The 23,592-nt window shown below is 42.5% G+C and overlaps 4 protein-coding genes across 4 annotated transcripts; 2 read left to right on the top strand and 2 right to left on the bottom strand.

Moving 5' to 3' along the window:
* Window positions 1-2,508, top strand: LOC141005901 (tripartite motif-containing protein 16-like). The gene has a single exon (XM_073477964.1). The coding sequence runs from the start codon at window positions 402-404 to the stop codon at window positions 2,058-2,060; it is 1,659 nt and encodes a 552-aa protein (XP_073334065.1). The 5' UTR covers window positions 1-401; the 3' UTR covers window positions 2,061-2,508.
* A 3,276-nt stretch (window positions 2,509-5,784) lies between these two features.
* LOC141005986 (tripartite motif-containing protein 16-like) lies at window positions 5,785-7,915 on the bottom strand. Its single transcript, XM_073478059.1, has one exon. It carries the CDS (start codon window positions 7,913-7,915, stop codon window positions 6,239-6,241), a length of 1,677 nt encoding a protein of 558 aa, XP_073334160.1. The 3' UTR covers window positions 5,785-6,238.
* A 3,343-nt stretch (window positions 7,916-11,258) lies between these two features.
* LOC141005925 (tripartite motif-containing protein 16-like) lies at window positions 11,259-13,721 on the top strand. The gene has a single exon (XM_073477989.1). The coding sequence runs from the start codon at window positions 11,612-11,614 to the stop codon at window positions 13,271-13,273; it is 1,662 nt and encodes a 553-aa protein (XP_073334090.1). The 5' UTR covers window positions 11,259-11,611; the 3' UTR covers window positions 13,274-13,721.
* Window positions 13,722-14,329: 608 nt separating this feature from the next.
* On the bottom strand, window positions 14,330-18,768 carry LOC141006231 (betaine--homocysteine S-methyltransferase 1-like). Its single transcript, XM_073478381.1, has 8 exons — window positions 18,661-18,768; window positions 18,322-18,454; window positions 18,120-18,232; window positions 17,184-17,375; window positions 16,744-16,891; window positions 15,504-15,686; window positions 14,887-15,115; window positions 14,330-14,808 (listed from the first exon to the last, which is right to left on the bottom strand). The coding sequence occupies exons 1-8, from the start codon at window positions 18,682-18,684 to the stop codon at window positions 14,628-14,630; spliced, it is 1,203 nt and encodes a 400-aa protein (XP_073334482.1). The 5' UTR covers window positions 18,685-18,768; the 3' UTR covers window positions 14,330-14,627.
* Between the last annotated feature and the right edge of the window lie 4,824 nt (window positions 18,769-23,592).

Genomic DNA, 23,592 nt, shown 5'->3' with positions numbered 1-23,592 from the left:
GCAGAAAACAAAGAGAGAAACTTTTAGACTAACGACGTTAAACTCCACGGAGAGAGAAACAAACATGGCGGATTCATTTTCTGTCGTTTGCTTCGAGTCTGGAACAAAGAGACCGTGACGCTGCCTTCAGGTACCATCCGGAAATAACGGACAAACGGCTTTTATTCTCTTCTGACCTGCCTGAAACATTAATCTGTGAAGGACTATTGATTGATTCATACAGATACGTGTGTGCAAAGGTTCAGAGTAGACTGAACATTTAGGAAATGAGTTAAATGTGTCAAGACTCCAATTCAAAGCTCTGATTCACTGCACAAACACACCCTGTTCAGATCAGAGCTCAGACTAGTTTCAGTCATCAGGAAGTGAAGCTCAGACAGTCGTTGTCACTGAGAGGTGAAATGGAGCAGAAAAGAGTTCAGCTGGACCGAGAGACTTTCTCTTGTCCGATCTGTTTGGATCTACTGAAGGATCCGGTGACTACTCCCTGTGGACACAGCTACTGCAAGAACTGTATTGAAGGTCACTGGGACACAGAGGATGTGAGGAGGATCCACAGCTGCCCTCAGTGCAGGAAGAGCTTCACACCGAGGCCTCAGCTGCTGAAAAACACCATGTTAGCAGCTTTAGTGGAGGAGCTGAAGAAGACTGGACTCCAAGCTGCTCCTGCTGATCACTGCTATGCTGGAGCTGAAGATGTGGCCTGTGATGTCTGCACTGGGAGGAAACTGAAAGCCCTCAAGTCCTGTCTAAAGTGTGTGGCCTCTTACTGTGAGAAACACCTCCAGCCTCATTATGAATCACCTCCATTTAAAAAACACAAGCTGGTGGAGCCGTCAGAGAAGCTCCAGGAGAACATCTGCTCTCGTCATGATGAGGTGATGAAGATGTTCTGCCGTACTGATCAGCAGTGTATCTGTTATCTCTGCTCTGTGGAGGAACATAAAGGCCACGACACAGTGTCAGCTGCAGCAGAGAGGACTGAGAGGCAGAGAGAGCTCGAGGGGAGTCGACAAAACATCCAGCAGAGAATCCAGGACAGAGAGGAAGATGTGAAGGTGCTTCAACAGGAGGTGGAGGCCATCAATGGCTCTGCTGATAAAGCAGTGGAGCACAGTGAGAAGATCTTCACCGAGCTGATCCGTCTCATGCAGAAAAGACGCTCTGATGTGAAGCAGCAGGTCAGATCCCAGCAGGAAACTGAAGTGAGTCGAGTCAAAGAGCTTCAGGAGAAGCTGGAGCAGGAGATCACTGAGCTGAAGAGGAAAGACGCTGAGCTGGAGAAGCTCTCACACACAGAGGATCACAGCCAGTTTCTACACAACTACCCCTCACTGTCAGCACTCAGTGAGTCTACACACTCATCCAGCATCAATATCCGTCCTCTGAAGAACTTTGAGGATGTGACAGCAGCTGTGTCAGAGGTCAGAGACAAACTACAGGACGTCCTGAGACAGAAACAGACAAATGTCTCACTGACAGTGACTCAAGTGGATGTTTTACTGCCACAACCGGAGCCCAAGACCAGAGCTGACTTCTTAAGATATTCATGTGACATCACACTGGATCCAAACACAGCAAACCCATTTCTGTTATTATCTGAGGGGAACAGAAAAGCAACATTCATGGTTCTACTACAGTCTTATTCTGATCACCCAGACAGATTCACTGACTGGCAGCAGGTCCTGAGTAGAGAGAGTCTGACTGGACGTTGTTATTGGGAGGTGGAGAGGAGAGGAGGAGGAGTTGGTGCAGCAGTCGCATACAAGAACATCAGCAGAGCAGGAGGCTCATTTGAATGTGGATTTGGATTCAATGACAAATCTTGGATGTTAGATTGTTACACAAACAAATTTTATCACAACAAAATAAAAACTCCTGTCTCAGGTCCTTGGTCCTCCAGAGTTGGAGTGTACCTGGATCACAGTGCAGGTATTCTGTCCTTCTACAGCGTCTCTGAAACCATGACTCTCCTCCACAGAGTCCAGACCACATTCACTCAGCCTCTCTATGCTGGACTTTGTGTTGATAACTCTGCTGAGTTTTGTAAACTCAAATAGACAGAAGTCATTTCAGGGTCAGTGGGTTAAATTCTGTGTTTCATGTCTTCACACTTGTTGTGTTTCCATCATTGTTGCTGAGAGCTGATTGTTGTGGCGTTTCTTCACTGCACACAGATCAGCTGTCAATCAAACATGATGGGCGGTACTTTGACGTCTTCCTGTTGTTCTGTAAATGTTGGACTTTCTTCAGGCGGCGCTCCTTCCTGTGTCTGTTCAGCCACGGAGGCTCTCGCTGCTCATGATGACTTCAGTTTACATGATCATAATCAATAAGGAGATGCTTCATTATTTGCTTGTACACAGCTGAGATTCTGCTCCAACAAACTGATTGTGTGGATGAAGTGAATCTGTTCATGAAATCATTGAACAAGAGTGGTTTAACAGACTTTACTGATGGACGTGTGAACAAACTGGAGCTTTAAATCATCAATAAACAAACATGAACAAAGTCTTTTCTTCTGGTCTTCATTCAGGGTTTCATACAGAGCTGACGGAGAACATGTCAAACTAATATGAGCACAGGAGCCGTTCCTACACATTTACTACACATTTGCATTAACACTTCCACTCCACTACATTTTGGAGGAAGATATTGTACTTTTTACTATTACATTTATTTGTTAACTGTAGTTCCTGTACAAAATGTTTTAATTTATTTATTTCATAGTGAATCAGATAAAAATAACAGTCTGGTGATCAGTCGGCACATAGTTTACAGTTTATACTTCCATCCATATTTAACTTGTACTTTTGATACTTAAATACTGTTCTGCCCTCTGAAAAAAGTTGTGATTTGCCCTTGAATTCATTTTATTAAAAAAGGGAGTTCATAATTCATGTAATGTTAAAAAAATACCATTTACAGCTAAAAAGGATATAATATTACATCGCTTTGCATTATTTCAAGATGTACTCTTATTTTGAAGGCTTGTAAGAGACGCGCTATGCATTATGGGATAGAGACGAGTTGTAAACAAACGCAGCTCTGATGAACAAGATGGCGGTTTTCCTTCTTAAACTTCTTCTAGACGCCTCCGAAAGCAACGGCTGTAAGTTTTGGCTGTTTGGCACCTGAAAGCACAAGTTTAAGTGTCTTAGATGTGTTTTCTGTACAGAGTAAAAGTTAGTTTTCTGCATCTGTTTTGATAGTAGCTAACTAACTTTGCTAGCATTAATGCTAATCTAGAAGCGTTTTAGCGTATTGTTTGACTGTTAGCATGCTAATAGCGTTTCAAGCCTTTTGTTACCATATTAGCATATCAATGACGTTTACCTTTCTATTTGCATATGACATTAGCGCCTGTTGTGGCTAACATTAGCACTTATCGCTACTGTGTTTTAGTCACTCAGTAACAGTTTTCATGCTAATAAGACATTTTTTCTCTCTCTTTTGTTCTGTAACAGTTTTACTCAACTCTTTCACCTGTCAGTATGGAAACTGTAAATAAAGGAGCAAGGCGCTCGTGAAAACCGAGTTTGTCTGGCTGTTTATCTGCGTTAACGTACTGGATGTTTGTAACACGTAGTGGGAACAGTACAAGTACGTGTGTGATGTGGCGCCCCCTGCAGTTTCTGAGTGAAACACCACTGTGATAAACACAAATCCCACCTGTAACAGTTTGTCAGAGCAGCTACGTCACTATATGAGTCCTGTATGAACACGTTACTTACAATAATGATTTAATATGATTGTTGTTTATATTAATATAGTTTATCTAAGTTTGAAAACAAACACAACAACAATCTTTTTTCATAATCTGCGCAGGAAGTCATCGTCTTTTCCCCAGCAGCCATTTTGACATGAAATCTCAGGTGAACAGGTGCGGTTCTGTTTGGGTTCAGGACCTAATAAACGTTTTTTTCCTTTGGCCCCCCGAGGTCCAAAGTTCAGAACAAAAGTGACGCTCACACTGATTTCATTCAATTAGCAGAAGTTTATTGCTACACGTTTTTTATCTTCTTTTGTAAGACAACATCAGGCACTTCTGGAGTGTTACAGACAACATAGTGTGCATTGAACGCTGCTCTTTACTGTCATCACAGTGGATAATGTTACTGAAACAGGCACTCGTTGATGGTTAATGCTAGGAAGCTAGTTTGAAGCGATACCGGTCTTCCACACGGAGTAAAAATGGTCCTAAAAAGAGTAAGTAAGTAAGTAGTAAGTAAAAGGAAAGGAGTCTCACCTGGCTCTGACCCAGGGCTTGGTGTGCTTCTCGGAGCCAGCGGGCAGGAAACCCCTCTCAGGCGCCAGCTCCTCAGCCAGCGCCCGGGTGTGATAGGGCTCAAACCCTCAGCAGCCGCCGATGTAACGGATGCCGGCGCTGTAAGCTTCCCGGGCGTATTTCTGCATGTCCCATCTGGTCAGGATCCTCGGCTCCAGACCTGTCGGACACCACATGAGGGGATTAATGTGTTGGACTGAGGAATTAAATCACAAGTTCCTCCAAAAATGAGAATTCATTCATTATCTCCTCAACTCTGGTTGACGTTTCATAGTCTACAAAACATTTCTGGAAGCTCTTAAAAAAAACCCAACTAAAATAAAATGTCTCCAAACAGCTCGTCTGCTGTGATCCAAGTCTCCAGAAGCCCCGCCCCTAACCCTGAAAGAATTAGAGCTTACCCCGTCTATAGTTATATATTTATGCACAAGCTCGACCATGTGTTGATCGTGTCAATAACATCCTTTTCTAATCATTTTCCAGAGACTTGGATCACAGCAGATGTGTAGTAAATGTGTAGTAAAGGCTCCTGTTCACAGTGGCAGTGCAGTCTCATCAGCCCTGTCAATCATCTGAGGGGGGAAATCAGGTGTTAACCTCCTCTCTGAAGTGTGTCCTCTCATCTCCTGGAGGCATTTCTTCATCACAAGTCAGACAACGTAGATATGTTGGGTTTTATTGTGTTTCTCCATCATCTCAGGCTGTATTGAATCAATATGAATATATGTAATATAACATGAATTGTATCAACCACAGACCTTATTTCAGGCATTAAACTTGAAACTGGTTTAAAAAAACTATCACAGACTTTGAGATGAGGGAACCAGATGTGCAGAAACGCTCACTGGTTTCTGGGTTTTAGGACTCATTACTTCACCACTCTATTCATATCAATTCAAACGTTATCACTGACTCAGGGTCCAGACAAAAGACACGACACATCAGAGAACAAATCACAGACAAAATGAATCGTTTATTTAAAGTATTTTGTTCATTTTTGTTCATCCCCTGTTGTAACAAGTACCTCAACGTCAAACTTAAGTAAAGATACTGAGTTAAATATTACTTCAGTAAAAGTCAAAGTCTCCCATAAAAATAGAACTTCTGAAAGTCTGAAAGTATCTGATATTAAATGTATTTAAGTATCAAAAATATAAGTAAAATAAATTATACATCTATTTACATGACTGTAAATAATGTCAACTCCAAATGACTCAGACTCAGATATCAACATTAATCTCCATCAAATCCATTTAAAAAGCACCACTTTGGCTCTGGTTGAACATGTAATCTGCAAAGTAACTAGTAACTAAAGTTGGTAAAGGCTCCATATTTGACTCCAGAATGTAGGAGTGGAAGTATAACAGAGCAGAGAATGGAAATACTCCAGTAAAATACAAGTACTGCACCCAAACTTCAGCAAATGAACTCTCATATTAGTTTGACATGTTCTCCGTCAGCTCTGTATGAAACCCTGAATGAAGACCAGAAGAAAAGACTTTGTTCATGTTTGTTTATTGATGATTTAAAGCTTCAGTTTGTTCACACGTCCATCAGTAAAGTCTGTTAAACCACTCTTGTTCAATGATTTCATGAACAGATTGACTTCATCCACACAATCAGTTTGTTGGAGCAGAATCTCAGCTGTGTACAAGCAAATAATGAAGCATCTCCTTATTGATTATGATCATGTAAACTGAAGTCATCATGAGCAGCGAGAGCCTCCGTGGCTGAACAGACACAGGAAGGAGCGCCGCCTGAAGAAAGTCCAACATTTACAGAACAACAAGAAGACGTCAAAGTACCGCCCATCATGTTTGATTGACAGGTGATCTGTGTGCAGTGAAGAAACGCCACAACAATCAGCTCTCAGCAACAATGATGGAAACACAACAAGTGTGAAGAAATGAAACACAGAATTTAACCCACTGACCCTGAAATGACTTCTGTCTATTTGACTTTACAAAACTCTGCAGAATCTCCAGGAAACAAATAGTTAAACTGAAGTCCAGCATAGAGAGGCTGAGTGAATGTGGTCTGGACTCTGTGGAGGAGAGTGATGGTTTCAGAGACGCTGTAGAAGGACAGAATACCTGCTCTGTGATCCAGGTACACTCCAACTCTGGAGGACACAGGACCTGAGACGGGAGTCTTGACATTGTTGTAATAAAAGTAATAACTGTTTGTGTCACAATATAACATCCAAGATTTGTCATTGTGTCCAAATCCACATTCATCTGACCTCCCTGCTCTGCTGATATTCTTGTATGCGACTGCTGCACCAGCTCCTCCTCTCCTCTCCACCTCCCAGTAACAACGTCCAGTCAGACTCTCTCTACTCAGGACCTGCCACCTGTTAGTGAATCTGTCTGGGTGACTAGAAAAAGACTGTTGTTGACTCACTCTTTTTGCTTTTCTGTTCCCATCAGATAATAACAGACGTCTGTTTGCTGTGTTTGGATCCAGTGTGATGTCACATGAATATCTTAAGAAGTCAGCTCTGGTCATGTTCTCTGGTTGTGACAGTAAAACATCCACTTGAGTCACTGTCAGTGAGATGTTTGTCCATGTCTCTCTCAGGACGTCCTTTAGTTTGTCTCTGACCTCTGACACAGCTGCTGTCACATCCTCAAAGTACTTCAGAGGACGGATATTGATGCTGGATGAGTGTGTAGACTCACTGAGTGCTGACAGTGAGGGGTAGTTGTGTAGAAACTGGTTGTGATCCTCTGTGTGTGAGAGCTTCTTCAGCTCAGCGTCTTTCCTCTTCAGCTCAGTGATCTCCTGCTCCAGCTTCTCCTGAAGCTCTTTGACTCGACTCACTTCAGTTTCCTGCTGGGATCTGACCTGCTGCTTCACATCACAGCGTCTTTTCTCCATGAGACGGATCAGCTGGGTGAAGATCTTCTCACTGTGCTTCACTGTTTTATCAGCAGAGCCATTGATGGCCTCCACCTCCTGTTGAAGCACCTTCACATCTTCCTCTCTGTCCTGGATTCTCTGCTGGATGTTTTGTCGACTCACCTCGAGCTCTCTCTGCCTCTCAGTCCTCTCTGCTGCAGCTGACACTGTGTCGTGGCCTTTATGTTCGTCCACAGAGCAGAGATAACAGATACACTGCTGATCAGTACGGCAGAACATCTTCATCACCTCATCATGACGGGAGCAGATGTTCTCCTGGAGCTTCTTGGACGGCTCCACCAGCTTGTGTTTTTTAAATGTAGGTGATTCAAAATGAAGCTGGAGGTGTTTCTCACAGTAAGAGGCCACACACTGCAGACAGGACTTGAGGGCTTTCAGTTTCCTCCCAGTGCAGACATCACAGGCCACATCTTCAGGTCCAGCATAGCAGTGATCAGCAGGAGCAGCTTGGAGTCCAGTCTTCTTCAGCTCCTCAACTAAAGCTGCTAACATGGTGTTTTTCAGCAGCTGAGGCCTCGGTATGAAGCTCTTCCTGCACTGAGGGCAGCTGTGGATCCTCCTCACATCCTCTGTGTCCCAGTGATCTTTAATACAGTTCTTGCAGTAGCTGTGTCCACAGGGAGTAGTCACTGGATCCTTCAGTAGATCCAAACAGATCGGACAAGAGAAAGTCTCTCGGTCCAGCTGAACTGCTTTGTGCGCCATTTCACCTCTCAGTGACAACGACTGTCTGAGCTTCACTTCCTGATGACTGAAGGTAGAATGATGGAACAAAACAAGCAGAGAGAAGAGGATGTGGTTATCAACTGTGTTTCCTCTCTTACAACGAAGCCTCAGTTAAAACCTGCTCCACATTTGAAAACATCAAAGTTTTTAGTTGTAAAATGTTTCTCGGCTCCTCAGGCTTTGCTGATATTTCTCTAACTCTTCCTCTGATTCTGGTCACTTTTCTTTTCCTGGTTAAAAACAGCTGACTGACAGCAGCGAGTTATCAAACTAAACCCTCATAAAGATTCAAGCTGCTGTATAATAGTTGTCTCACACAGTTAATGATCTACTCTGAAGCATTCATGACAAAACAGTTGAGCTTCAGAATCTCATCCTGAGTCAAAGCAGCATTTCAAGCTTCAGACGTGTTGAAACAAAACTCATCAGACAAGTTATTAGTGAACTGTGAATCTAGAAGGACGAGAATGAACCAGATCAGCTGCTTCTGCTGATCATCTGTGGATCCATATGAATCAATGAATCTGTAGGATTGACACACTTGATTATTAGTCTCAGTTTTTCCCAAGTGTAAACTTCTGTTTTGAAGCCTGGAGTTTGTCATCTTGTTTTGTTGGAACCAGAAGTGACCATTTTTGGACGAGTGTACTGAAAGGCTTTTACTCAAGTATGACTTTGAGTACTTTTTACCAGTGGTTGAATGAAACTAAGTACATTTTCACCTTCATTTTCAGTTTTCAAGTACTGTACTTAATCACAATTCTGACGTACTTGTACTTTACTTGAGTATCTCCATGTTCTGCTCCTTCATACTTCCACTCCACTACATGCTGGAGGAAGATATTGTACTTTTTACTCCATTACATTTATGTGTTAACTGTGGTTACTGTACAACATGTTTTCATGTATTTATTTTATAGTGAATCAGATAAAAATAACAGTCTGATGATCAGTCGGCACATAGTTTACAGTTCATACTTCCATCTATATTTAACTTGTACTTTTGATACTTAAGTACTGTTCTGCCCTCTGAAAAAAGTTGTGGTTTGCCCTTTAATTCATTTCATTAAAAAAGGGAGTTCATAATTCATGTTATGTTAAAAAAATACTATTTACAGCTAAAAAGGTGATAATATTACATTGCTTTGCATTATTGGTTGTGAATGCAGGAGGCATTCACAACATCTGTTCTTCTGTTTTATTATTATATCTTCCGGGTCAGAAAGTTTGGCCCTCAACTCCTTCAACATTTTTCAATGTATTCACTCCATTCAAACACCAAATATTCATCTCAATTGGGAATCGACCGCGTCTATTTTTCTCATTCATATCGTTCATTATTTCAGAGATATTCAACGTTTTTCGGCCATTTTTTCCATTCAAGATGACGGAATGTTCAAAAAATCCCACATTTCACACTTTTTCAAGCATTTTCAAAGCTCATCTAGTCATTCACACTTCCAGATAGAAACTCCATTCAAACTCTGAAATATTCCACAATTTGTCTACATTCAAGCCTGTATTCATCTTTCTCACAGCATTCATACTTTTTGCACAGTCGCAGTTCAAACATCGGTAACTTTTCAGCCACTTTCAGATTTTTGCATTGGTGTGTATGTGGTGGAATGTTGACAGCCAGAGTGCAGGAGCCAACTGACAGAGTGGGGAGCAGCTCAAAAAAATTCACAAAACCTCGTCTTCAACTCGCGCTTGCTTCCACAATTGTCACTCCAGCAGGAAAATAATGACATCAGCTTGTAGGAAAACTCGTGCTGGTCGCTAGAGTGGTTCTCTGGAGGCAATCGGACAAAAACTTTTGGCTCGGTGGGCGTTTAACTGACAGGAACACCGACCAACTGCCGCATTAACTCCCATGAAACTGAGAGGAAAAAGTTTTGGAGGCAGGCGAACACATCCACTTTTCTGAACTGCTCCAGAAGACACATTTTTGACCACACACACACAAAAATTTCACTAAATGTTTACAAGACTCTCATAGTTTCGACCATATCATTATTTGAGTGATAGCAGTTACTGTTTTGGAGGGAGAAGCACGGTAATGTGAGGTGAACCTCAGCTAAAATCACTATTAAATCAACTCTCACAGTCCGTTACCGTGACCACCCTGGTTACCATCACTGTGGCAACTGAGATCAATTGGGCCAACACAGAGAGACAGATTTATCAATGAGTCAGTTTAATACACACAGTGATATACAGACTATATTTCCAAACATTTTAACTATATTTAACTATTATCTTTTCATTCATTCAAGCCAGAATCTCCATCTAAATATTTAAATGTTCCCAATCACTGATACATTGACATTTATTTCACTTTTCAGTCCCATTCAGAGTATTTCATTCATTCTCACTGTAACATCTCTTCATACTCCTGTTTGGCTCACAGCTTATATTCTATTTTTAATCCTTCATTCTCACCCAACTATTAGGAAGCTTCGCTGTCTTCAGACGAGACTTAATAAATTCAAGTCACCAATTCAGTTTGGCCTCAGCTTTTCAACAAACCCTAAATTATTTCACAGTTTTTAGATATTCTGGACATTATTCAATGGTGGTTGCGTCACCAGGTGTTCATGCATTAAAGTCTGTTTTGGTTCAAATCTATCAAACGTGTACATTTATTTGTGTGTGTACAATGTGTCAAATCTAAATTGAATTATCAACAGTATAAAATAAACATTAACCCATTGGTGAATAACAACTATATTTACCATACCATCACCAGCGTCACGTATTTCAACTGAAAGTTGAAATTTGGAGGTTTTATAGTCTCTTGAAGTTTAACACATCTGGCGTTGGATGTTCAAATGAGTAAAAACCGAGTATAAACCCGAGACTCACACTTGAATGTCGTGTCTGCGCCACTTGATGTCGCCATTTTCTCTTTCTTTCCCGCTTCTGTTTCGGGACTGAGCGGCGCGCAAAGGATCTTGGGATATGGGAGACCGCGAAGGACAGTAGCGGTGCGTCCTCCAGAAAGAGGGAAATGAAGGCTGCATTTGAAGGAGCCTTTGAATTTGGACAGCCTTTGCGCAGCGTTGTGACATAATTGGCCTTCAAATGCGCCCTTCGAAGGCTGCAGACACAGACTTTTCTACATTTGTTTGTACTGAATCGCCTTTTGTCCCAGTGGGCTTGCCGTACTGCGTCCTGCCGTCGCCACGTTCTCTGCGTGCTTGCGTCATATATTTGAAAACGTGCAGATGTTTGTGTTTGTGCGCGGCTGTGCGGGACAGAAGGATCGAGGAGCAGAAAACAAAGAGAGAAACTTTTAGACTAACGACGTCAAACTCCACGGAGAGAGAAACAAACATGGCGGATTCATTTTCTGTCGTTTGCTTCGAGTCTGGAACAAAGAGACTGTGACGCTGCCTTCAGGTACCATCCGGAAATAACGGACAAACGGCTTTTATTCTCTTCTGACCTGCCTGAAACATTAATCTGTGAAGGACTATTGATTGATTCATACAGATACGTGTGTGTGCAAAGGTTCAGAGTAGAGGGAACATTTAGGAAATGAGTTAAATGTGTCAAGACTCCAATTCAAAGCTCTGATTCACTGCACAAACACACCCTGTTCAGATCAGAGCTCAGACTAGTTTCAGTCATCAGGAAGTGAAGCTCAGACGGTCGTTGTCACTGAGAGGTGAAATGGCGCAGAAAGGAGTTCAGCTGGACCGAGAGACTTTCTCTTGTCCGATCTGTTTGGATCTACTGAAGGATCCGGTGACTACTCCCTGTGGACACAGCTACTGCAAGAACTGTATTGAAAATCACTGGGACACAGAGGATGTGAGGAGGATCCACAGCTGCCCTCAGTGCAGGAAGAGCTTCACACCGAGGCCTCAGCTGCTGAAAAACACCATGTTAGCAGCTTTAGTGGAGGAGCTGAAGAAGACTGGACTCCAAGCTGCTCCTGCTGATCACTGCTATGCTGGACCTGAAGATGTGGCCTGTGATGTCTGCACTGGGAGGAAACTGAGAGCCCTCAAGTCCTGTCTGCAGTGTGTGGCCTCTTACTGTGAGAAACACCTCCAGCCTCATTATGAATCACCTCCATTTAAAAAACACAAGCTGATGGAGCCGTCAGAGAAGCTCCAGGAGAACATCTGCTCCCGTCATGATGAGGTGATGAAGATGTTCTGCCGTACTGATCAGCAGTGTATCTGTTATCTCTGCTCTGTGGAGGAACATAAAGGCCACGAAACAGTGTCAGCTGCAGCAGAGAGGACTGAGAGGCAGAGAGAGCTCGAGGGGAGTCGACAAAACATCCAGCAGAGAATCCAGGACAGAGAGGAAGATGTGAAGGTGCTTCAACAGGAGGTGGAGGCCATCAATGGCTCTGCTGATGAAGCAGCGGAGCACAGTGAGAAGATCTTCACCGAGCTGATCCGTCTCATGAAGAAAAGACGCTGTGATGTGAAGCAGCAGGTCAGATCCCAGCAGGAAACTGAAGTGAGTCGAGTCAAAGAGCTTCAGGAGAAGCTGGAGCAGGAGATCACTGAGCTGAAGAGGAAAGACGCTGAGCTGAAGAAGCTCTCACACACAGAGGATCACAGCCAGTTTCTACACAACTACCCCTCACTGTCAGCACTCAGTGGGTCTACACACTCAACCAGCATCAATATCCGTCCTCTGAAGTACTTTGAGGATGTGACAGCAGCTGTGTCAGAGGTCAGAGACAAACTACAGGACGTCCTGAGAGAGACATGGACAAACATCTCACTGACAGAGACTCAAGTGGATGTTTTACTGCCACAACCGGAGCCCAAGACCAGAGCTGACTTCTTAAGATATTCATGTGACATCACACTGGATCCAAACACAGCACACACACGTCTGTTATTATCTGAGAGGAACAGAAAAGCAACATTCATGAATCAACAACAGTCTTATTCTGATCACCCAGACAGATTCACTAACTGGTGTCAGGTCCTGAGTAGAGAGAGTCTGACTGGACGTTGTTACTGGGAGGTGGAGAGGAGAGAAGCAGTTGGTGTAGCAGTCGCATACAAGAACATCAGCAGAGCAGGGAGCTCATATGAATGTGCATTTGGATACAATGACAAATCTTGGATGTTAGATTGTGACACAGACAGTTATAACTTTTTTCACAACTATATCATAACTCCCGTCTCAGGTCCTGTGTCCTCCAGAGTTGGAGTGTACCTGGATCACAGTGCAGGTATTCTGTCCTTCTACAGCGTCTCTGAAACCATCACTCTCCTCCACAGAGTCCAGACCACATTCACTCAGCCTCTCTATGCTGGACTTTGTGTTGATAACTCTGCTGAGTTTTGTAAACTCAAATAGACAGAAGTCATTTCAGGGTCAGTGGGTTAAATTCTGTGTTTCATGTCTTCACACTTGTTGTGTTTCCATCATTGTTGCTGAGAGCTGATTGTTGTGGCGTTTCTTCACTGCACACAGATCAGCTGTCAATCAAACATGATGGGCGGTACTTTGACGTCTTCCTGTTGTTCTGTAAATGTTGGACTTTGTTCAGGCGGCGCTCCTTCCTGTGTCTGTTCAGCCACGGAGGCTCTCGCTGCTCATGATGACTTCAGTTTACATGATCATAATCAATAAGGAGATGCTTCATTATTTGCTTGTACACAGCTGAGATTCTGCTCCAACAAACTGATTGTGTGGATGAAGTGAATCTGTTCATGAAATCATTGAACAAGAGTGGTTTAACAGACTTTACTGATGGACGTGTGAACAAACTGGAGCTTTAAATCATCAATAAACAAACATGAACAAAGTCTTTTCTTCTGGTCTTCATTCAGGGTTTCATACAGAGCTGACGGAGCCGTTCCTACACATTTATTACACATTTGCATTGACACTTCCACTCCACTACATTTTGGAGGAAGATATTGCACTTTTTACTCCATTACATTTGTGTTAACTGTAGTTACTGTACAACATGTCTTAATTCATTTATTTTATTGTGACTCAGATAAAAATAACAGTCTGATGATCAGCTGGCACATGTACATGTGTGTGATGTGGCGCCCCCTGCAGTTTCTGAGTGAAACACCACTGTGATAAACATTCCCACCTGTAACAGTTTGTCAGAGCAGCTACGTCACTATATGAGTCCTGTATGAACACGTTACTTACAATAATGATTTAATATGATTGTTGTTTATATTAATATAGTTTATCTAAGTTTGAAAACAAACACAACAACAATCTTTTTTCATAATCTGCGCAGGAAGTCATCGTCTTTTCCCCAGCAGCCATTTTGACATGAAATCTCAGGTGAACAGGTGCGGTTCTGTTTGGGTTCAGGACCTAACAAACGTTTTTTTCCTTTGGCCCCCCGAGGTCCAAAGTTCAGAACAAAAGTGACGCTCACACCGATTTCATTCAATTAGCAGAAGTTTATTGCTACACGTTTTTTTTCCTTTTGTAAGACAACATCAGGCACTTCTGGAGTGTTACAGACAACATCTGTGTGCATTGAACGCTGCTCTTTACTGTCATCACAGTGGATAATGTTACTGAAACAGGCACTCGTTGATGGTTAATGCTAGGAAGCTAGTTTGAAGCGATACCGGTCTTCCACACGGAGTAAAAATGGTCCTAAAAAGACAGAAAAACTTCAGCATTTCGATCTTTTTGGTGTGTAAACTTCAGTGTAACATCCGTCAGGAGGAGCTCAGTGGCTGTGGGCGGCCTTGTCAAACAGAGCCTTCAGCTGCTCCTGGGAGGTGGCCTCCTTCTGCTGCATCAGGTCAGCGTGGCCTTTGGTGACGCCCCAGCTGTCAGGCGTCGACATCGAGGGGCAGAGGGGACGTCCGGACGCAGGCTTCAGCGTCTCCCAGTAGTCACGACGGGCCCTACGCAGAGGAAGACGTCAGGTTATCGGAGGGACTTTGTGAGTAAGTAAGTAGTAAGTAAAAGGAAAGGAGTCTCACCTGGCTCTGACCCAGGGCTTGGTGTGCAAGGCCAGGCTGCTGCCCCAGTTGCCGTGCTTCTCGGAGCCAGCGGGCAGGAAACCCCTCTCAGGCGCCAGCTCCTCAGCCAGCGCCCGGGTGTGATAGGGCTCAAACCCACAGCAGCCGCCGATGTAACGGATGCCGGCGCTGTAAGCTTCCCGGGCGTATTTCTGCATGTCCCATCTGGACAGGATCCTCGGCTCCAGACCTGTCGGACACCACATGAGGGGATTAATGTGTTGGACTGAGGAATTAAAGGACAAGTTCCTCCAGAAATGAGAATTCAGTCATTATCTCCTCACCTCCGGTTGATGTTTCATAGTCCACAAAACATTTCTGTAAGCATTCCCCTAAAAAAAACAACTAAAATAAAATGTCTGCTGTGGAGACATCTGATGTTTTAAATCAAGTCTCCAGCTGCTTCAGCTGTTTAGCTGAATGCTGCAACTCTGTTTTACTGTGAAGCTCCAGAAATGTTTTGTGGACTATGAGACTTCACCTGACTTCATATCATCAGGAGGAGATGATGATGATGACTGGATTGTTCATGTTTGGGTGAACTGCTCCTTTAAATGTTGAGGCGTGCATCTACGTACTGAAGGGGAACTCGGGCAGGTCGATGAAGCCCTGGCGGCCGCAGTCAGGAGTGTGGTACGCCAGCGGCTGGATCATGAAGTGAGCCTTCAGCCCGGCCTTCTTCACGCCCTCCATCATCATCTTCACAGTCTTCAGACACGTCTCCGGGTCGAAGTGGCAGTTAATGCCCACAATCTGCGCTCCTGAGCAGAGAAACGTGGACTCAAGTTAGCACCAAAGATGTTTTGGCAGTTTGTTTTTAGATAAAATTGTGTATTTTCATGTTAAACTTGCAGCCTGATAAACGTTATGAGCGTTTAATAAGTTGTATTATTAGTTGACTCCTCGTCTTTAATCATCACGCTGACCTCCAGTTCACATTTACTCTTCACATCTAGTTTATGGTCTGTTGAGTTCATGTGACTTCTCTGTAACAACATTATTTTCCTGCAGTGTGAAGATACGCTGTGTTTCTCGTCGTGCTTCCACTGGGTGGCACCAGAGTCACATGTTTGACCTCCAGCAGTGGAGATCTCAGCCTCTCACCTCTCAGGTGTTTATTAGAGTTCAGGTTTCTGTTCTGGACGTTTACACCAATTAGTAAACATTTAACTAGTTATCCTCATTTGCATATTCAAACAGAAAATATCAGGAAACTTGTAATAAAAGAAAATAATTGTGCTAATGCAAGTCATCAACAACGGGGACATTTCATGGTGACATCTGTTCGTTATTCATCATTTTCTGTCTAAAATGTCTGTTTTTCTCCACGTCTGCAGCTCTTACAGACACCAACTCTCCAGTTTTACTCCTCACAGAGGGTTTTGTTCATTTATCTTTTACAGCCTTTTTTAATGGCTGCCGACAGTATTTTCTGATTTATGTTGATATCCTTTGACTCTAATTTGTCAACAACACGAAACAAGAAGCTGAACCTGACTTTATCCAACGTTCACATTTCTGTTGTGAAAATTAGTCAATTTTTTGTAGCAAACTAGCTTCTAATACCACTTTGTACCTTCAGCAGACAGCTTTACCATAATGTTAGTTTGTTTTTATTGTTGTAAACTCATTTCTGGTCATATCTTACAGACTGCTGCTTTAACGCCACAGTCAGACGTGTCCCCCCTCAGGCTGAGAGCTCTGAACGGTGTTTTAACTGGTGTCATGAAACAATGAGAGTCCTGAGGAGGTTGTTTGACTGTTGTCAGATTTCCGGCTCTGGATGTTTAAACACAGTGGAGTGAGATGTTGATGTACCAGCGTTGACGAGTCTGACGGCACAGTCTCCGGGGCTCACTCCGTTCAGGTCTCCATCAGGTCCGATACACAGAGAAGAGGCCACAGGCTTCCCGGTGGTCTTCAGGACTTGGACTGCCCACTCAGCCTCTTCCACGTGCTCAAAGTACTGCAAGACAACACGACGTAAACGTCAAGTCACCTGAAACATTCTGAAAAGATGGAGTGGGATTTATTGAGAACAAAGAAAGATATTGATAATCCTGATATGATCATTTTTAAAGCTGCTGCTGTCATTTTAATTACCCAAAACTGGTTTCCAGCAACAGCTCAATATTCTGCTCACAGCTCGTTTCTGTCGCCCCCCCAAGTGGCCAAAACAAGCAGTTGTATCAGGTTTAAAGTAACTGCAGCCACAGAGAGCTGCAGGGATTTAAGTATGACCACTGGCCACTACGCACCTCTGCGATCAAGAAGTCCACATTTTTCTTGACGAAGACTTCGATCTGTTTCATGAAGATGGCCTTGACTTCGTCCTCACTCTTGCAGCTCAGGTAGGAGGGCGTCTGAGAGACTCCGCCCGCCACCAGAGCATCTCCCTCATTGGCCACCTCCCTGGCCAGGTCACACGCTGCTTCGTTGATCTGCTGCCCCTGTAGGTCAAAGGTGGAGGAGAATCAGAGGCATCTGATCACAGCTGAGCTCAATGAGGACACCTTTCAGAGGAGGAGGTCCAACCATTGAACTAGTCACCACAACATCACCAGACTCCCTTAACAAATCACCTAATTCTAGGAGTTGTTGAGTTAGGAGAAACTATAAACTTTGTGAAACGCTGCCTCTGACAATTTCTTCATTATTTGGGCCTTCTTGTATATTCAGCATCAAATGCAACATATGTAGTTGTTTCTTTCCTTTCTCTTTTCCATTTACACTCAATGTATGAAAGACAACATTTTATCAAAGATGTCAAGTTTGACAAGTGCTGTAAGAAGTATCCAATATTGGCTACTTCTTTGCCACTCTGAGAACGTCACCAGACTCCCTTTAAAAATCCCGCAATTTAGCGAGTTGTGGAGTTAGGAGAAACTTTATAAACGCTGTGACACGCTGCCTCCCACTGATTTTGGAGTATTTGGTCCTTCTTGTAAATTCGGCACGTGTCAAACATTCAGCTCTTCCTTGTCTTGTGTGTGTGTGTGTGTGTGTGAGTGCACTTCAGGTCACGTCCCTGTCTGCACGCTGCTGCTGCAGGTTGGTGTGATGCCAGCTCTGTGCCATCCTCTTCATGACTCAGGATGAAGCTTGACAGCAGCTGCAGACACACACACACACACACACACACACACACACACACGCACACACACACACACACTGAAACACACCGCTATACTCACAGTGAAGCGCTGTTTGTTGCCTCTGTTCTCCAGTTTATCATCGCTGGCGTAGAAAGTGAAGGTCTGCATGACGTTGGCGCCTGCCCGCAGGAACTCCCGGTGCAGCTGCCGCACTGAAACAACAGGACTGCACGTTAGAACCGGATCTACAGGCTGAGACACAGACAGACACTGGATACAGGAAGGCAGACAGCAGCAGTACCCGCTTCAGGGTGCTCGGCCGCGGCCTCAGGTGTCCACGGTCCTGCTTGGACGTAGCCTCTCTTCTCCAGGGCGAAGACAAAGCCTCCGTCCCCGATAACGACCTCTCCCGCATCCAGACGCTCCAGAATCCCCTGCGGGGAGATTAACGCGCGTGAAAACCACGAGTCAAAAACACAGATATGCATGAAAGTTTGTGACATTTTTGCAGTCGTTGGGTTGAAAAGAAGGAAGAAAAGTTAATTTTGCATGAGAAAGTGCGCAGACAGCTGAGACCTGATGCTGATGCTGCTGAACGCGTGAACCAACATCATACATGTGCGTGTGGAGTCGTGCTCACCTTCTTTGCTCCAGCTGGTGCCATGATTATTGCAGCAGTAACACCGGCCCTCTGCTCTGCTCTCTGAGTGTGGAAAGGATCTGTGCACGCATCAGGCGGGATTTATAATGTGCGGAGGGCGCGGTGCTCCTGATGTCACTGCGGGACCGCCTGCTCCCGCACAGCTCATCTTTCTCTGTTCAACAGGCGACAATAGGAAGCTGCTCAGGTACAGAACAACACTGAGCCCCGATCAAATATTTAGTTATCTGATCTCATATATGACTCTTTAAATTATGACTTTTATTGACTAATAATTTAAATAATTTTACTTTATTTATCTGGTAAAAATAACTTTTTTTTTAATCTTTTATCTCAGAATTTGAAATTATGACTTTTATAACTAACTGATGACTGTTCTGTCAGTGTGAGATAATGACTTCATTACATAACTTTGACTTTTATCTCATAATTATGACTTTTATTTACTTAATTTAACTAAATACTTGACTTTTATGTCATAATTAGGACCCTTTTGTTTCTTTATCTCATTAAAACGACTTTTATCTCATGATTTTGACTTAATTTATCTAAATCTATCTTTAGTTTACATCAGTAGTAAAAAAAAATTAGACACCTCATCTCGTAATTACGAGATGAGGTGTCTAATTTTTCTTTATCCAGTGAATGCAATGTGTATGAGATAATGACTCAATATGATAATTTTGAGTTTCATCTTATAATTATAAATCTTTTTTACTTTATCTGCTAATTTGTGATTTTATTTAACAACTTTACCTTTTTTGCCTTTATTTATCTCTTTTTTATGACTTGTTTTAATAATTTAGACTTTTATCTCACGCCGTCGCTGTTTTGTCTCATAACTACGACTGCTATTTTTGCACCAAGCTTAGTTTTCATCTAATTTTTTTTCTTTAATTGTCGGAAGTTGTTTTAAAATATCTTTTAAAACTAACTGATGAACCAATAAAAAACAAAACTTGACAGGTCAAACAGTTGACTTTGAAAATGACCTCAAAATGGAGAGTGATGAGGATATTTACTGTTTTTCAGAGGCACTCCTCGTATTATCGTGTTTAAAAGTGGCGAGACGTCTTCGAACATGTAAGAAATATTGTAAGAAGACTGATCCGGTTTTGTAATCTTCTCTCGTGTCACTCCAGAGCAGAACTACAGCCTCAGGGAAAAGGTTAAACCAGTTATACAACATCAAAATACTAACTACAGGTAATATATCTCATGTCGAGCTGTTTGGCAGCAGGTGAGATGCAGTACAGCTCGACCAGCTCGCAGTCTGAATGCACGATGAAACACGGTGACATGTAGGCAATATGAATGTTTACTGGTGATACTGGACATGTTGAATCTCACCAGACACTGAAATCATCCCAAACAAAGACAGACAGCCGACATCTGTGTTTGTTGGAGATTGTTTGATTAGTGTGCCACGAGCTTTAAAGGTAGAAAAACTGGTTTCATACCAGATGCTTCACAAACAGCACTAAAAAGACTTTATGTTCACTCGGGGAAACAGATCAGACAAGTCGAAACAGGTCAGGCAGCTTAAAGCTCTGAAGAGGAAGCGTGATTGACAATCTGGCAAGAAATGACTAGAAATGGGCTGGTGTGTATTGTAGCTGAGGGGAGCGATGGGAAAGCAGTGTATGCAGGGCAGGAGGGAGTGGCAGGACCTGAAAAGACTGGAGAGTTATTGTTGTGAACGATCGCAAGTGAAATTGAAATGCAGCCAGACCATAATGAATTCACCATTTTAGCTCTTTTAGATTTGTCTGCAGCTTTTGACACAGTTGATCAAGCTATTTAATTAATGACGGTGATTTATGTGTCACACAGGGTCGGGCAACGAAATGAAAGTTTGAAAACATGTTTTGAATTTGTGTTGGACTGTATGTGAACAGCAACAACAAGATGGTGATGACAACAAAGCATCTTCATATTTAAGTAATAAACATCAGGAAAACACTGTGTGTGAGCACCAAGCATCAACAATTTAAACTCAGACTCTCTCAACTCTCCTCGTCCAGCTGTTGTCCTGCACTCTGTCCTCTCAGAACATGGTCCATCATGGTCCGTCGAGTGCAGCAGCTTGATCCGGGATGTTGTGGTGGAGACAGGTATCTGTAAAGATGTGGTGGAGACATGTCTCTGTAAAGATGTGGTGGAGACAGGTCTGTGTAAAGACGTGGTGGAGACAGGTCTCTGTAAAGACGTGGTGGAGACAAGTCTGTGTAAAGATGTGGTGGAGACAGGTCTCTGTAAAGATGTGGTGGAGACAGGTCTCTGTAAAGATGTGATGGAGACAGGTCTGTGTAAAGATGTGGTGGAGACAGGTCTGTGTAAAGACGTGGTGGAGACAGGTCTCTGTAAAGATGTGGTGGAGACAGGTCTGTGTAAAGACGTGATGGAGACAGGTCTCTGTAAAGATGTGGTGGAGACAGGTCTCTGGACAGACGTGGTGGAGACAGGTCTGTGTAAAGACGTGGTGGAGACAGGTCTGTGTAAAGACGTGGTGGAAACAGGTTAATATTTATTTTACTTTCTCAATAAATTACTTTTCAGCTCATTGGTCCGTTTGTTTCACCATCTGATATGCAGCCTAATAGGTCACCAACAACCACATCTTGTTACAATAACAGCTCCAAACACGTATCCTCCACACTCGCAGCAGTCTGGAGCTCTTAGTCTAGATAACCATGGTGATGACTTCTGTAATCCAGCCAAGATCAACACAACGCACAGAGTCCTGGCAACCGATGGTATGTCAGGCTGAGGGGAGAAGGTTGTCCTTAAAGAACCGAGGAGAGTCTGAACACAAAACTAGTCTGGAGAGAAACACTGTGGGGCTGCACGAATCAGACCATGCTTACATAATGTTCATAGTAAAGTGTTCAAAGTTGCCTCGGAGGATCTGACCTGAACTCTCGTACACTCCAGAAACTGGTGTCTCGATACCTCAGGAGGAGTTGTGTTCTGTGAAATGTTGTGGTTTGTAAAATGTTTTTGTATTATGTTATTTTATGTTACATTATCATGTTTCCTGATATTTTGTTGTGTTCTAGGAAATGTTGTGATCTATTAAATCATTTTCTGTTTTAGGAAATGTTGTGTTTTGTAAAATGACGTGTTCAATGAAACATTTTTGTGTTTTCTGAAATGTTAAGTGAAATGTCATATTTTCAAAAATGTTTGGTTTTCCAAAAAGTTGCATGTTACAACATTTTGTTCTCTGTTGTGTTTTGTGAAATGTTGTTGCGTTAAGTTTAATGTCATGTCACCTGATATTTTTTGTTCTAAAATGTTGTTATTATATTTTCTTGTGTTGTAGGAAAAATTGTGTTTTGTGTGACGCTGTTACATTTTGTGAAATGTCTTTGTGTTTTCAGAAATGTCGTTGCGTTAGTGAAATGTCATGTTTTCTAATATTGTTTTTAATTGTGTGCAGCGAAATTTGTTTTTTTTGTGTGTTTTATAAAATGTAATTTGGGAAATGCCATGTTAAATTAAATATTACTGCATTTTGAGAAATGTTGTGTCATGTAAAATGTTTTCTCAAAGGTTTTTGTTTTCTTAAATGTTTTTGCATTTTGACCCTCGGAGCCACCGTAGCTTCAGGGCCTCCTTAAAGCAAACAGAGCAGCATGCTGTAGCCTCACCAGAGATAGTGGCAGCCTGCTGTAGACACTCCACGTGTTGTTGTGTAACTTCATATAGTTTAGTCAAGTGGATTTAATAATTCCAGATTAGTTTCATTCTCTGTCAGCTCACTCAGATCAAACAATCAGCTGTTCGTACTCACATCAGAACAGACTTGATCTTTAATGGATCAGTATATTTTTTTAATCAGATGATCTGTGAAAATTTCTCGACATGAATCAGGTTTGACTTTGTTTCTCTGTATTTCAGTGTTTATATAAAGCAGCTGGATATAAACGTCCAGTTCAGACCTGCTGCAGCTGATTCAGGCGAGTTCGAGGTTGTGTCGCAATAAAAAGCTCAAGGACCAAACAGAGATAAATGTGTCTGTATGGATCGCTCAGACCGGATCGAACAGGTCCGTTCTTCTGACACTGTACACAGATTACATGATCAGGACACAAATAACTGGTGCAATGTAAAGGGTTGCATCAGTGTTGATATTTATGTGCACAGTTATGATCTTTTTTATGTTAAAAACCCTGTAAGCAACAGAAATGAACAGGTGTTTTTTAATTTCTGACAAAGTCAATGTCAGAAACGTTAATGAGCAGAGAAAGATCGTCACTGACTAATAAACAAACTAAATAAACAAACTCTCTTTGCTTTCATGACTGAATAAACAAACTGACCTTAAAGGACAACACACTTTATACTGTTTTACTTTGTTTATATGTGGCGGACCCTGCCACCTCTCCAGCTTCAACCAGAACAGCTTGTTTGTTCACTTATGGAACAAATAAATATTTCTGAGTTTGTGTTATAACCACTTTAATATTATAGTTTGAATTTATTCTCTAAAACTACATATTGCTCCTTTAAGTACAGCGCTTGAGTAAAAGTACTTAGTTACATATTATCACTGCTGATATGCGCCGGTACGAAAACTTGAATTTTTTAGCGATTATAATGCAAAAAAAGATGCTCGAGGTGATTTATAATTATTGAATTCCCAGTGAAGTTCAATGTTAAACTTCATGCTGTTTTGCTTTGTTTACATGTGGCGGACCCTGCCACCTCTCTGGCTTCAAACAGAGTTCTGGGACCTTATTTTCCTTTTGAGAACAACTTGTTTACTCACTGATGGAAACGTTTGTGTTGTTACCTCATTAATATTGTAAATATAATAATTCCCCTAACTCCATATCGCCCCTTTAACTGAATACACTGGATCTCTGTCAGATGCTGCAGCAGCAGGTTGACCTACATTTGGAGTCG

Source organism: Pagrus major, chromosome 12, assembly GCF_040436345.1.
Source record: "Pagrus major chromosome 12, Pma_NU_1.0".
Classification (NCBI taxonomy): Eukaryota; Metazoa; Chordata; class Actinopteri; order Spariformes; family Sparidae; genus Pagrus; species Pagrus major.
The sequence above is the reverse complement of the archived record's forward strand: the minus strand, read 5'-3'. Positions and strand labels throughout refer to the sequence as shown.

Excerpts from the sequence above, each read along its gene's own strand:
- LOC141005901 (XM_073477964.1), top strand. The coding sequence starts at position 402 with ATGGAGCAGAAAAGAGTTCAGCTGGACCGAGAGACTTTCTCTTGTCCG.
- LOC141005986 (XM_073478059.1), bottom strand. The coding sequence starts at position 7,915 with ATGGCGCACAAAGCAGTTCAGCTGGACCGAGAGACTTTCTCTTGTCCG.
- LOC141005925 (XM_073477989.1), top strand. The coding sequence starts at position 11,612 with ATGGCGCAGAAAGGAGTTCAGCTGGACCGAGAGACTTTCTCTTGTCCG.
- LOC141006231 (XM_073478381.1), bottom strand. The coding sequence starts at position 18,684 with ATGGCACCAGCTGGAGCAAAGAAG. Across the intron at positions 16,892-17,183 it reads TGGACTTCTTGATCGCAGAG|TACTTTGAGCACGTGGAAGA; the intron begins GTGCGTAGTGGC and ends GTTGTCTTGCAG. Across the intron at positions 14,809-14,886 it reads AAGCCCTGGGTCAGAGCCAG|GGCCCGTCGTGACTACTGGG; the intron begins GTGAGACTCCTT and ends TCCTCTGCGTAG.